Below are 14,405 nucleotides of genomic sequence, written 5' to 3'. Positions count from 1 at the left end.
CTCATCAGGAGATGTAATTACTTACCAATCTGTGGCTGCTCTTGTGTATTTACTATTTATGCTTAAGCTTTGGTATATTATTATAGCTGCTTTGTAACTTCTTTTCTTTACAGTTTGGTGAGCCTACAGTCACTTGAGTTGAGGGAAAATTTGCTGAAATCGCTTCCAGAATCCTTGTCTCAGTTGTCTAAGTTAGAACGCTTAGACTTGGGTGATAATGAGATAGAAGAATTGGTAAGCTACTATGTCTTCTGTATAGTTTTATACTGTAAAAACATTCATGTTTAGTGCTATATTCTTCCTCTCCCCCTTTTCCTTTCACATGTTCTTTATACAGTGTGTTTCTACCAAGCTGTTAATGTCAAGCATGTTCTTTAGCTGTTTAAGGTATCATTATTCTTTTGCTCCCAAATGAATGTGTCATTTTGGCTAAGGAGCAAACAGCAGTCTACACCACTATGATAAAAGTATAAAATGGGCTCAGGAAATGTAGGTTTCTTTCTGTCTGTGTAGTTCACATGTGTCGAGTGCTTATTTTACTTGTTTACCGAGAATGCAGGAGGTATCATGACTCAATGTTCACCAAAAATAATTCAGCACCTGCACAAATATAGTTGCTGGAAGGGCGCTGAAATATTGTACGGAGAGTTATGCCACGTCCCAGGTGAGTGACAGAAGTGACAGACAGGGCATGTCATCTTCAGGCGATAAAGAAAACAGCATTGCAGGTGTAGCTGCAGGAGAATCCTGCATAAGTGATGTTAATGGTGCTACCCCTGCTAGGAGCCATGTTTGAATTCAAACTTTACCACGTGCGACGGGCTTTGGTGAGCGTGTGTTCGTAAAGTGCATTTTTACTCAGTATCCAGTATGTCAACATATTTTGCTGAATTATTGATACCTAAAGTGTGGAAGAGGTTTACTTTCTGGGACATGAAGTAAAAGAATTAGCACAACAGATTTATACTGATGAAGAGTGGAAAACTTTGGTCAGGGCAGTGTGCTGAACAAGTGAGTATTGCTTGTATTCACTTCATTTCTTTTTAAGTAGAATAATGCAATTTCTGTTACTCCTGCATGTGATGAAAGTTCATTTTTATTTCCTACACCTGTCTTTCAATTAAAGTACATGCATTTATGTCCAACTCATTATTGACTCTTCTGTTGTTTCAATTTTACTGTTGGAGAAAAGAATGATGTGTAATTTTTTTTAAAAACATCAGTGAGAACTACTGCCAGAAACATGTACATTAAGATTTCGCCTTTGTGTATAATGAGAGAGAATGCGTAGCTGTAAGGAAAGTAATATCATCCCTCCCCCTCAGTTTTTGTAATTTGTATATGGTCATCATCATCATCATCATCATCATCATCATCATCATCTTGGACAGTTTCCAGCCTCTGGCCAGCACTGTATGGAATATTTCTTCTGGACGCATTCCTCTACTCTTTTCAGCCATCTGCCCCTTGGTCTTCCTCTTGGTTTCTTTACTTCCAGTTTCATCTCATGTATCCTCATGGGTATCCTCTTCTCCTCCATTCTCTTAACATGTCCATACCATCTCGTCCTTGACTTCTCTATCTCCTCCTGTAATGGTTCCTCCTTCATTAACTCTCTGATCTTCTCAATTCTTAACCTGTCTGCCTTTGTCACTCCAATATATGGTAAATGCACATAATATTCCTGCTAACTTGTGACAATGGAAAGTAATGTTCCTGAATTTCGTCGTTACTGTCCAATACAGTAATGCACAGCTATAAGATATATTTATTTCTTTCTTTCTTTTTGTGTGACTTCCTGTCACAGGTCCTATCACCATCTTTGCAAGAAAGTGTGGCCTACATGGCACAGTGAGACATTGACAACCATGTGGGCTGAGGTTTATTCAGTTACCTTTAACAGAGTGAGAGGAGGAAAGTCTCCTAGAATGCTTACCACAATTGATTTCGTAATGGAGAAGAGAAGTTACTAGAATCGTAGGACATGAATGTGTGCAAACAATTAAGGATTTAATTTAAGAAAAATTTATTTCCCAATTCTTCAGCCTTATTTGGAGAGGTGTCGTGCAGTGGCTTCATATCTTTGCAAATCAATAAGTACATCCTCTCACTCTGTATGTTTGTCCTTTCCAATAACTATCTATCCCTGGGTTCCCATTTCACTATCACTGATGAGCACTTTCTTGTTCCTCTTCATGTTCTGACACACAGAAAATATCAACTATTATTCATTGCTAGTACTAGAGAAAAACTTTACAGAGCTTATTCTGTATTAACAGGCAGAAAACTCAAGATGATGATTGTTACTGGATATGTGTCATAAACTCAATTATTGTCCCATGAATGTGTACAGACTTCTCGCGATTCTTACTACAGCAACATTGAGGCTTGACTGCAGTACTGCTCTTAGCTGCTTGCTGGTAATCACTGCCTTGGCCCTGTGCACTGGCTTTTTATGTTCTTGTTTTTCAAGGACTTTTGAGCGAGTTTCACCCATAGAGCTGTTTCCCATTGCTCTTCCAAAGGCTGTTCCAAAGAACTTACCACAACCTTCCAGAAGGTTCTTGAACATTCTGACTGTACTCCAGTGTCTTCTAGTTGCCTTGGTGCCTGAGGGTGTTGTTATTGCCTAGCCATTACAGCAACACCAGTGTTGCAGTGGGTTGTCAAAAGGTTTGGGTTCATATGGAGCACTTGCCTACTTCCTGATGTCTGCCTGACACCACCCATAATAAAGTTCCTCTCCTTTCTTTGCAGCAATGTCACTTCTTACATTATTAAAATTGAACAGCCATAATAGTCATCAGTTTTACATGTCCTTTTGTTTTTGTGTATTTTGTAAACATAAATAATATAACCACTGGGAATGGAAATGATCCTGCTGCTCAATATGGGCTGGAGAGAGAGAGAGAGAGAGAGAGAGAGAGAGAGAGAGAGAGAGAGTTAGTGTTTGTAACAACAAAACAATTATTTTTTGACAATATAACATAATTAGATAGATAAAAAAAATCTACTCACCAGCGGCAGCAGAAAACACAAATAAAAGCAAGTCATAATTAGACAAGCTTTCGGAGCCAGTGGCTCCTTCTTCAGGCAGAAGCGTTGAAGGGGAAGAAAGATGGGTGAAGGAAATGGACTGGAGGTATCTAGGAAAAGGGGTAGATTTCGGAAAAGTCACCCAGAACTGGGTGTCACGGGAGACATACCATACAGGATGAAAAGGAAAGACTGATTGTTGGGGACTGCACCAGACAAAATTTGAAAAACTGAGAGTGTGAAAGTGGAAGACAGGATAATATGCAAGACGGAGATTACTGCTAAAACACCGTGTACGAGTCAATAAGAGAGAGGCAGGTAAGAAAATGAAAGATATATAAAACTAAAACAGAGTGAAGAAAAGAGTAAGTATTCTCCTCCACCTTTAAGCTCTCAGGTTTTCAAACCTCATCTGCCCCTTTCCCTAGACCTCTCCAGTCCTTTTCCTTCACCCCTCTTCTTTCCCCTTCAACCGTTCTGCCTGAAGGAGCCCACCCCTAAAAGTTTGTGTAATTATAACCTTCTTTTATTTGTGTTTTCTGCTACCACTTGGTGAGCTGACAGTGTGTTTGTGAACTGTAGTAGGTTGTCTCATTAATTTGTGGTTTTCAGGTATGCTGTAGTAAGTTGACATCTCTATTTTATTATTAGTGTAATTAGTATGTCATATAGTTTATTTGCAATGTAATTGGTCAATAAATTCTGACCAGTATACTTGAAACACATTGTTCTTCATTCACCAAAGAAAGATTTTTCATATTCCACTGTAAAAGTTATAAATCAAGTACTTCCAGGTACATAAATCAGTACATTGGGATATAGGTATTTAAATTTGAGTCATGTTAAGCAGTATAGGAGGAATAAAACAATTGATTCCAAAGCCACAGAGAGAATTTTTTCTGTATACTTGTCTATCTGGTTTCAGGGAACGATGCAAAAGCAGAAAGTAAGTAATTAAGAGATGCTTTTCGAAGAGAGCTAAAGATGAGACCAGAACTTTGCCCAGGGGATGTGCAGCTGCTAGTGACTTAGAAAAGGGTGGGGCTTTGAGACTCTTATGTTTATGAAACACATTATGACACCCGGGGACAGTGAATCTAACATTGCTTTCAAAATTGCATTGTTACAAACATGGCCACCAGTTACACTGAAGTATCTGAAGGAGACTACAACAGAAATGTAGTTGACATATCGTTGAATCGGGTGTATGGCCAGTGGTCTGCGTTTTCCTAATACAGTATTTCGACGTCTTCCTCAGGTGCTTCCTGTGACTGAATAACAGGCTGACCGTGTCCCGTATTTATGTCTGGATGGTGTCTGGCATTCCCTACACAATCCTCTCCCGCTGCTACCATGTCAGTTGGTTCCCAGATGTCCATCTTCTGTCCGCACCCGATTCCACTGTTTTCCCTGGTGGCGGCCGTTTCATGGCGTACCCTATTAGATCTGCACTCGCGAGGTGCGTTCCTAGCACTATTGACAGGCTACGTTTGCTATTGGTGACCGTTTCAACTTTCTCCAGCACCCCTGTCATTCTCCTGCTCATGTGTTTTCTTCCGTTGTTTTTGTAATAGGTCCAAAGCCAGGTTCCATGCCATGCTGAGTTGGTATCCAGCTTCCCGGTTTATCAAGTTCTCTGTCATCTTGATTTCAATTGATTCAGTGATGATGCTATACCAAAATTTGGGGGTCTGAGATAAGATTCTGGTTTTATCATAATTCATGGTGTGCTCAAGTTCCAAGCAATGTTCTGCTATTGCCGATTTAGTGGCTTGTCGTACCCTGGTTTGCCTTTGGTGGTCTTTATATCTTATGTCAATGGTCCTGGTGTTCTGACCAATGTAAGACATACCACATTCACATGGTATGTGGTAGATACCAGGTTTTCTCAGTCCCAGATCACCCTTAACTGTTGCAAGAAGCACCCTGATCTAGTTCGGTGGGCAGAACACACTCTTGATATTGTGCTTTTTCAGTATTCTGCTGACCTTAGCAGATATAGGTCCTGCATACGGTAGAAAGGCTACCCTCCTGATCTCTTCCTTTTGTTCTTCTCCCTCAGTATCAGGCCGTCTGGAGGGATGTGTAGCGCCTTGCAGATGTCCCTTGTTGAGTATCAGTTGTCTGCGAACACTTGCTGTAGGTGTTCTAACTCTGCTGCCAAGCTGTCCGAGTCGGACAGTGTTTTGTCTCGGTCAACAAGTGTTCTCAGCACCCCATTCTTCTGTGCCAGATGATGGCAACTGTCAGCCTGTTGGTGTAAGTTGGTGTGTGTATGTTTTCTATACACATTATGGCCTAATGTGCCGTCTGTCTTCATTTTCACCAGGACATCCAGGAAAGAAAGTTGACCATTATTTTCTATTTAGATTGTGAACTTAATGCTGGGATGTCTCGAATTCAGATTGTAAAGAAATTCGAGCAGTTTTTCCCAACCATGTGACCAGATGACAAACATGTCATCAACGTACCTAAAAAAACAGGTCGGCTTGTAGGCAGGGGTCATAAGTGCCTCATCCTTGAATCTCTCCATAAACATATTTGCCACTACTGGAAATAAGGGACTACCCATCACTATAGTGTGTATGGAAAACCTACACACACCGACTTATACCTACAGGCTGACAGCTGCCATCATCCGGTACAGAAGAATGGGATGCTGAGAACACCTGTTCAGCGAGCCAAAACACTGTTCAACTCAGCTTGGCAGCAGAGTTAGAACACCTATAGCAAGTGTTCGCAGGCAACAGATACTCAACAAGGGACATCCACAAAGCGCTACATCCCTCCAGACAGCATGATACTGAGGGAGAACAACAAGAAGAAAGGACCAGGAGGGTAGCCTTTCTACCGTATGCAGGACCTACATCTGCTAAGATCAGCAGAATACTGAAAAAGCACAATATCAAGAGTGTGTTCTGCCCACCAAACAAGATCCAGGGTGCTTCTTGGAATGGTTAAGGATGATTTGGGACTGAGAAAACCTGTTATCTACCATATACCATGTGAATGCAGTTGACATAAGATGTAAAGAGCACCAAAGACATACCAGGCTACGACAAGCCACTGAATCGGCAATAGCAGAACATTGCTTGGAACTTGAGCACACCACGAATTATGATAAAACCAGGATCTTACCTCAGATCCCCAAATATTGGGATAGCGTCATCACTGAATCGATTGAAATCAAGATGACAGAGAACTTGATAAACCAGGAAGCTGGATGCCAACCCAGCACGGTGTGGAACCCAGCTTTGGACCTATTACAAAAACAATGGCAGAAAACACAAGACCAAGAGTATGACAGGGGTGCTGGAGAAAATCGGAACGGTCATCAACAGCAAAAGCAGCCGCTTGACAGTGCGAGGAATGTGCCTGATGGGTGTGGGCCTAGTAGGGAACACCATGAAACAGTCGCCACCGGAGAAAACAGCGGAAGCGGGCGCGGACAGAAGACTGTACACCTGGTGACCAACTGACACGGTCGCACTGGAGAAAGTTGGAACGGTCACCAACAGCAAAAGCTGCCTGTCGACAGTGCTAGGAACACACCTGGCAGGCGCGGACCTAGTAGGGCACGCCATGAAATTGCTGCCACCGGGGAAAACAGTGGAAGCAGCGCGGATGGAAGACAGAAGATTTGGCGACCAACTGACAAGGTTGCAGCAGGAGCGGACAGCATAGGGAATGCCAGACACCGTCCAGACATAAATACGGGACACGGTCAACCTGTTGTTCAGTTACAGGAAGCACCTGAGGAAGATGCCGAGGTACAACATCGAAATATTGTGTTTGAAAAATGCAGACCACCGGCAGTACACCCAATTCAATGAGATTTTACAAAATTGTCGGTTAAGTCTAAGAAATTACAGAAATGTAGTTGTGCACACTATTTGGCTGTATTAAAAATGAAGTTTCCCACAGTACAGAGGAACATATTCTTCTTGTTGGGTGGCTGACTCCACCACCACCACCACCACCACCACCACCACCACCACCACCACCGGCAACGTCCTCTGCACTGCCATTGAGGAAGAAGAAAAAAAAGTATTTAGCTGCAGTATTAAGAAGTAACTTCTCAAACTGGAATTTAAACAATAAATAAGAGGGCTAGAAGCTAAAACACGGTGTGAGGACACAAAGTTAATGTTATATTTAGTCCCTTACACGAAACACGTAGACTCCCTGAAGAACTAAATGGCAGGACAAAGATGTCTGTTGTAAAAATAATAATAATAGTGTTTCTTTTTTCATACTTGTAATCATTGCTTCTATCATACTGTGCTAATTTCCTTGATTCAGAACTGTGAACAATAGTTACTATTTCTCACTGTAACTTTGGTTCACTTTTCATATTTATCTATGAAAGTTGAAATAGACAAACAGTACCAAACTAAGCCCATTTCACTGATATTGTGGATTTGACTAGCAATTAAGTTTTGGTGCTGAGCCAGACTGCAAAAAGTTTTTTTGTACCCTTCAGCTGTGTTTTGATCTGCCAATCATAACTCTCCACCTACATCAAGCTTCTGAATTCCGTGGTGAGTTCTAAATTGGTATATCCAGCTGTACAAAAATACACATTCAATACTGGTAAACCCAAATCATTACAGAACTGTTTACTTTTTTCATAATCATAGGCCCAACTACATGTTTTCCTTCAGACCTTTTGGCACAGAGCCACTTCTACAAAATTTCAGCCAACTGATCTAGTTTGGGCTTTTTCAAAATTTCTTGTGATTAACTGTCTTTTACTGCAACTGTCTGTGAGGCAAACTTGTGAAGTTGACTTGTATTTTATTTATTTTTTATTTTTTTCTTAATATCATAGATTGTTGAGGAACCAACTGTATATTCTTCTGTAATCGTATCTCTGTTCTCACCTTTCTCGTCTGATTAATGGTGTCAAACTTGTGTTGTGTTGTAAGCGTAACATGTTCATGTTTCACATTCACTTTGTTTTGAGAAGTGCTTGGTTGACTATTGTAACAATGACATTGAAGAATGCTAATTGTGATTCCACTTTAAAACACCATTTTTTAATCACTGTAGACAACTGGTGCATGACAGAAGCTGCCAGAAAGGTAACTGAAAATTTTTTAGCACTACACGACTTGAAATTGTTGACAACTGCTGAGTGCAGCCGAATTCTGCCAAATGCATCTGAAATATTCTGTATGTATGAAACCGTGCCAGATTATTGAACATGCCAGACTGCCCAATGCTGGGTTAATGGGCTTTTACTGTGTGTGTGTGTGTGTGTGTGTGTGTGTGTGTGTGTGTGCGCGCGCGCGCTTGTCTTTCAAGATGATAAAGGTGTAGCTTTGTAAGGTACTAGAAATATACTTTGAAATGGAACTGCTGTGTAACATGAATAGATTGAAACTAAATAAACAAGAAGTGATGGGACTGTGATTGAATGATATTGTCATCTCAGTTAAAAGTTTTGTAGCTCAACAGAACATTTCGTGTAATATACTGACCACACAGTGGCTGTGATCGTATAGAGTCTTTTATTGGTTGGATATCTTCATGTGTTTTACATAAATGCATCAAGAATTTAAGTTTTTGAAGCAGATACAAGCGAATGTACAGTAAACTTGTCAACTGAAGTATTTAAAAGAGAGGCAATTGTTGCACTGTATAACCTCTCTTTTAAATATTTCAGCTAACAAATTTTTATAGAACAATTTCCAGAAGACATATAATGATAGCAGTGTTAACACTATGAAGTAGCTGAGAGTAAAAGCTTTTTGATAAATATAAATTGAATAATGTTAAAAAATCAAGGTAAACATATCAGTTGAATTTGTTAAGCATTGAAGAAGCTAGTACAGTTTCAGTGAATAAATTATATTAGTGAACATGTACATTTATACACAAATTGGTAAGGAAAACATTTGATGGGTCTTCTTAATGGTAGTCACAAGATACACTATTTATTCACAGTTTCAGACTTGTAAAAGTAGTATGTTTTAAATTGGATCGTGTCACATTTAGTAATTGCTTTCAGTTGCACCACATATTTCTCTCATTCAAAATGAGACTCTGTCAGTCTTCTGCTATAAGAATTTATCAAATTCTTGGTGCCTGCATCTCGTGGTCGTGCGGTAGCGTTCTCGCTTCCCACGCCCGGGTTCCCGGGTTCGATTCCCGGCGGGGTCAGGGATTTTCTCTGCCTCGTGATGGCTGGGTGTTGTGTGCTGTCCTTAGGTTAGTTAGGTTTAAGTAGTTCTAAGTTCTAGGGGACTTATGACCACAGCAGTTGAGTCCCATAGTGCTCAGAGCTATTTTATCAAATTCTTGTTTCGCAGCTATTAAGGCATTGAAAATTATTATTAGCACCACTAGTGCAGATTTGAAATGACGAATTGTTAAGGAACCACAAAAAAATCTAATGTTAGTGATTTTACATGTTTAAAGCACATGTTGTTGTTGTGGTCTTCAGTCCTGAGACTGGTTAATGCAGCTCTCCATGCTACTCTATCCTGTGCAAGCTTCTTCATCTCCCAGTACCTACTGCAACCTACATCCTTCTGAATCTGCTTAGTGTATTCTTCTCTTGGTCTCCCTCTACAATTTTTACCCTCCACACTGCCCTCCAGTACTAAATTGGTGATCCCTTGAAGCCTCAGAACATGTCCTACCAACTAATCCCTTCTTCTAGTCAAGTTGTGCCACAAACTCCTCTTCTCCCCAATTCTATTCAATACCTCCTCATTAGTTATGTGATCTACCCATCTAATCTTCAGCATTCTTCTGTAGCACCACATTTCAAAAGCTTCTATTCTCTTCTTGTACAGCTCAAAATGTATTTATAACTTGAATGAACAGACTTTGTTCAGTGTGTGTTGGCTCTTGAAAATTGATGGTCAAAAAGAAATGCTTGATCAGATGGTCAAAAGGATCTATTCTCAGACTTTTGTATTCAAAGAATGTGCTCAGTGATATTTGTGGTTGCAACACAAATTGAAATTGTGAAAATTTCTGAAGATGCCTGTGGTTGTACATTTCACATATAGCATTCCTTTCTCACCTTATTTTCTTAATTAAGGCAAATTTGGCTGTTGTATTTCCCAACAAAAACATTCATTGCTTTCGTGTTGCATTAAGTCAGCTGCATGATTCAAGTTGTAGCAGGAGTTCGACGCTTGCTTGCAGGACTGCCAAGCCCGTCGACTGATGCAGCTGCTTGTAGCTTGAAAGTCACACATCCAGACGTAGTACACTGCCAGTTACTTACATCACTTATGTAAGATGGAGCCTAAGGGGGTCAACAATGCGATGAGTGGAGTGAAGAAATATGCGTAGTAGTAGTATTGCTCATGATACGTATTTCAACTCCATCTGCAAACAGCTTCACTCTTGTATCGTGTGTCACTTCACCAACCAATTAATCAGTTGGATTGCAGAACATGCATAGAATTCTGTCACTTTGTTATGAAGTGACCTTAAAACAATAAGTTTGTTGAACTCTGAGCCACAATATGAAGTGAAGTGTGATCAAAAAGTAACGGGAATTATTTAATTTTGCAGGCTTTATAAGTCCAATTTTCAATTTTTTTTGTCTTGGATGTTACTCGCATTGCTGATGTACATTTGCATTTTCAGCTGTTTTTAATATTTATTTTATTGTTGACTGGCAGAAAGGTTATACGTCTTTTAAAGTGCTCAGTGGTGGTTTACTTTTATAAAAGAAGGTCAAAGAATTTGCTTGAAAAATGGAATAAAGTGCAGCACCACATTTGAAATGTTGGTGTGGCTTTTGGCGAATATACTATGAGTAAGACAATTAAAGATGGTGACCACCATGGACATTGTGGCGCATAAATTGTTGTTGTTGTGGTCTTCAGTCCTGAGACTGGTTTGATGCAGCTCTCCATGCTACCCTATCCTGTGCAAGTTTCTTCATCTCCCAGTACCTACTGCAACCTACATCCTTCTGAATCTGCTTAGTGTGTTCATCTCTTGGTCTCCCTCTACGATTTTTACCCTCCACGCTGCCCTCCAATGCTAAATTGGTGATCCCTTGATGCCACAGAACATGTCCTACCAACTGGTCTCTTCTTCTCGTCAAGTTGTGCCACAGACTCCTCTTCTCCCCAATTCTATTCAATACCTCCTCATTAGTTATGTGATCTACCCATCTAATCTTCAGCATTCTTCTGTAGCACCACATTTCGAAAGCTTCTATTCTCTTCCTGTCCAAACTATTTATCGTCCACGTTTCACTTCCATACATGGCTACACTCCATACAAATACTTTCAGAAACGACTTCCTGACACTTAAATCTATACTCTATGTTAACAAATTTCTCTTCTTCAGAAACGCTTTCCTTGCCATTGCCAGTCTACATTTTATATCCTCTCTACTTCGACCATCATCACTTATTTTGCTCCCCAAATAACAAAACTCCTTTACTACTTTAAGTGTCTCATTTCCTAATCTAATACCCTCAACGTCACCTGACTTAATTCGACTGCATTCCATTATCCTCGTTTTGCTTATGTTGATGTTCATCTTATATCCTCCTTTCAAGATACTATCCATTCCGTTCAACTGCTCTTCCAAGTCCTTTGCTGTCTCTGACAGAATTACAATGTCATCGGCGAACCTCAAAGTTTTTATTTCTTCTCCATGGATTTTAATACCTACTCCGAATTTTTCTTTTGTTTCCTTTACTGCTTGCTCAATATACAGATTGAATAACATCGGGGAGAGGCTACAACCCTGTCTTACTCCCTTCCCAACCACTGCTTCCCTTTCATGCCCCCCAACTCTTATAACTGCCATCTGGTTTCTGTACAAATTGTAAATAGCCTTTCGCTCCCTGTATTTTACCCCTGCCACCTTTAGAATTTGAAAGAGATTATTCCAGTCAACATTGTCAAAAGCTTTCTCTAAGTCTACAAATGCTATAAACGTAGGTTTGCCTTTCCTTAATCTTTCTTCTAAGATAAGTCGTAAGGTCAGTATTGCCTCACGTGTTCCAATATTTCTACGGAATCCAAACTGATCTTCACCGATGTCGGCTTCTACCAGTTTTTCCATTCATCTGTAAAGAATTCGTGTTAGTATTTTGCAGCCATGACTTATTAAACTGATTGTTCGGTAATTTTACATCTGTCAACACCTGCTTTCTTTGGGATTGGAATTATTATATTCTTCTTGAAGTCTGTGGGTACTTCGCCTGTCTCATACATCTTGCTCACCAGATGGTAAAGTTTTGTCAGGAGTGGCTCTCCCGAGGCCGTCAGTAGTTCTAATGGAATGTTGGCTACTCCGGGGGCCTTGTTTTGACTCAGGTCTTTCAGTGCTCTGTCAAACTCTTCACGCAGTATCATCTTCATCTACATCCTCTTCCATTTCCATAATATTGTCCTCAAGTACATCACCCTTGTATAGACCCTCTATATACTCCTTCCATCTTTCTGCTTTCCCTTCTTTGGTTAGAACTGGGTTTCCATCTGAGCTTTTGATATTCATACAAGTAGTTCTCTTTTCTCCAAAGGTCTCTTTAATTTTCCTGTAGGCAGTATCTATCTTACCCCTAGTGATATAAGCCTCCACATCCTTACATTTGTCCTCTAGCCATTCCTGCTTAGCCATTTTGCACTTCCTGTCGATCTCATTTTTGAGATGTTTGTATTCCTTTTTGCCTGCTTCATTTACTGCATTCTTATATTTTCTCCTTTCATCAATTAAATTCAATATTTCTTCTGTTACCCAAGGAGTTCTACTAGGCCTCATCTTTTTACCTACTTGATCCTCTGCTGCCTTCACTACTTCATCCCTCAGAGCTATGCATAAATTACTGATGACATTGTGGAAGAAGTGAAGCAAATGATTGTGAAAAATCATCAAATCACCACCATAGAAGTTTGTGATGGTGTCAGTATATCCTTTCTCATGCTAAGCAATTTTATTTATTTTAATTTATATATATATATATAATAGAAGGAAACATTCCACGAAGGAAAAATATATTTAAAAACAAAGATGATGTGACTTACCAAATGAAAGTGCTGGCAGGTCGACAGACACACAAACAAACACAAACCAAACTCTCTGCCAAACTCTTTGCCTTTACAAGTGTCTGCTTGTGTCTGTGTATGTGTGGATGGATATGTGTGTGTGTGCGAGTGTATACCTGTCCTTTTTTCCCCCTAAGGTAAGTCTTTCCGCTCCCGGGATTGGAATGACTCCTTACCCTCTCCCTTAAAACCCATATCCTTTTGTCTTTCCTTCTCCTTCCCTCTTTCCTGACGAGGCAACCGTTGGTTGCGAAAGCTTGGATTTTGTGTGTATGTTTGTGTTTGTTTGTGTGTCTGTCGACCTGCCAGCACTTTCATTTGGTAAGTCACATCATCTTTGTTTATATATATATATATATATATATATATATATATATATATATATATATATATATATATATATATATATATATATATATATATATATATATATATATATATATATATATATATATATATATATAGGGCAGGAAATGTGTAGCAGCAAAGTTTGTTCCAAAATTGTTGAATTTCGACCAAAGAAGAAATTGCATAGACATTGCTCAGGAATTGCTGAATGAAGTCGACAATAATCCAGAACTTCTAATGAAGGTTGTAATAGGTGATGGAACTTGGTTACGTGCTGTGACGTCAAAATCAAGGCCCAGTTGTCCCCATGGAAACTGCGTGCAGAGCCAAGACTGAAAAAAATTTGACAAATTCGATCTCATGTGAAAGTAGTTCTCAGTGTTTTCTTTAATTACAATAGGATAGTGCATCATGAATTCCTGCCTTATGGTCATATGGTCAACCAGGAATGCTACCTGGAAGTTACGTGCTGTTTGTGTAAAGCAGTGTGAAAATGACCAGAATTGTGGCAAAACCACTCATGGAAACAGCATTGCAATAATGTTCCCACTCGCGCTGCAATGCTTGGACTTGATTTTTTGGCAAAAAACAAAACTGTTGTGTTACCTCAGCCACTGTATTCACTGGACATTTCCCCCTGGGACTTGTTTCTGTTCCTGAGGCTGAAGAGAACCATGAAAGGACATTATTTTTCCACCAGATGAGATAAAAACAGAATCACTGAAGGAACTGAACACCGTAATGAAAAGTGAGTTCCAGAAGTGCTTCCATGATTGGAAAAAACCCTGGCACAAATCTATTATATTTGAGGGGGGGGGGGGGGGTTACTTTGAAGGGGACAAAATTGATGTTGATGAATAAATAAAGATTATTTAAGAAAAACAAAAATTCTTGTTACTTTCTGATGACATGTCCTATATTGTCCAAAAATATTTGTACCTCACAAGTGATGACTTCTGAGGGAGAATGGAAACAACAAGTAACCT

At 39.8% G+C, this 14,405-nt stretch overlaps 1 protein-coding gene across 9 annotated transcripts in view; it reads left to right on the top strand.

Annotated features, from left to right (window-relative positions):
- Positions 1-14,405, top strand: part of LOC126186395 (protein lap4) — a 535,941-nt gene that overhangs the window by 260,656 nt on the left and 260,880 nt on the right. For all 9 annotated transcript variants that reach the window (XM_049928205.1, XM_049928206.1, XM_049928204.1 and 6 more), the window contains exon 5: positions 114-234. In XM_049928205.1, coding sequence (XP_049784162.1) covers positions 114-234 — 121 coding nt within the window. The remainder of the gene's footprint in view (positions 1-113; positions 235-14,405) is intronic.

Source organism: Schistocerca cancellata, chromosome 1 (assembly GCF_023864275.1).
Source record: "Schistocerca cancellata isolate TAMUIC-IGC-003103 chromosome 1, iqSchCanc2.1, whole genome shotgun sequence".
Lineage (NCBI taxonomy): Eukaryota > Metazoa > Arthropoda > Insecta > Orthoptera > Acrididae > Schistocerca > Schistocerca cancellata.
Note: the sequence above shows the minus strand (reverse complement) of the source record. Positions and strands in the feature narration are given on the sequence as shown.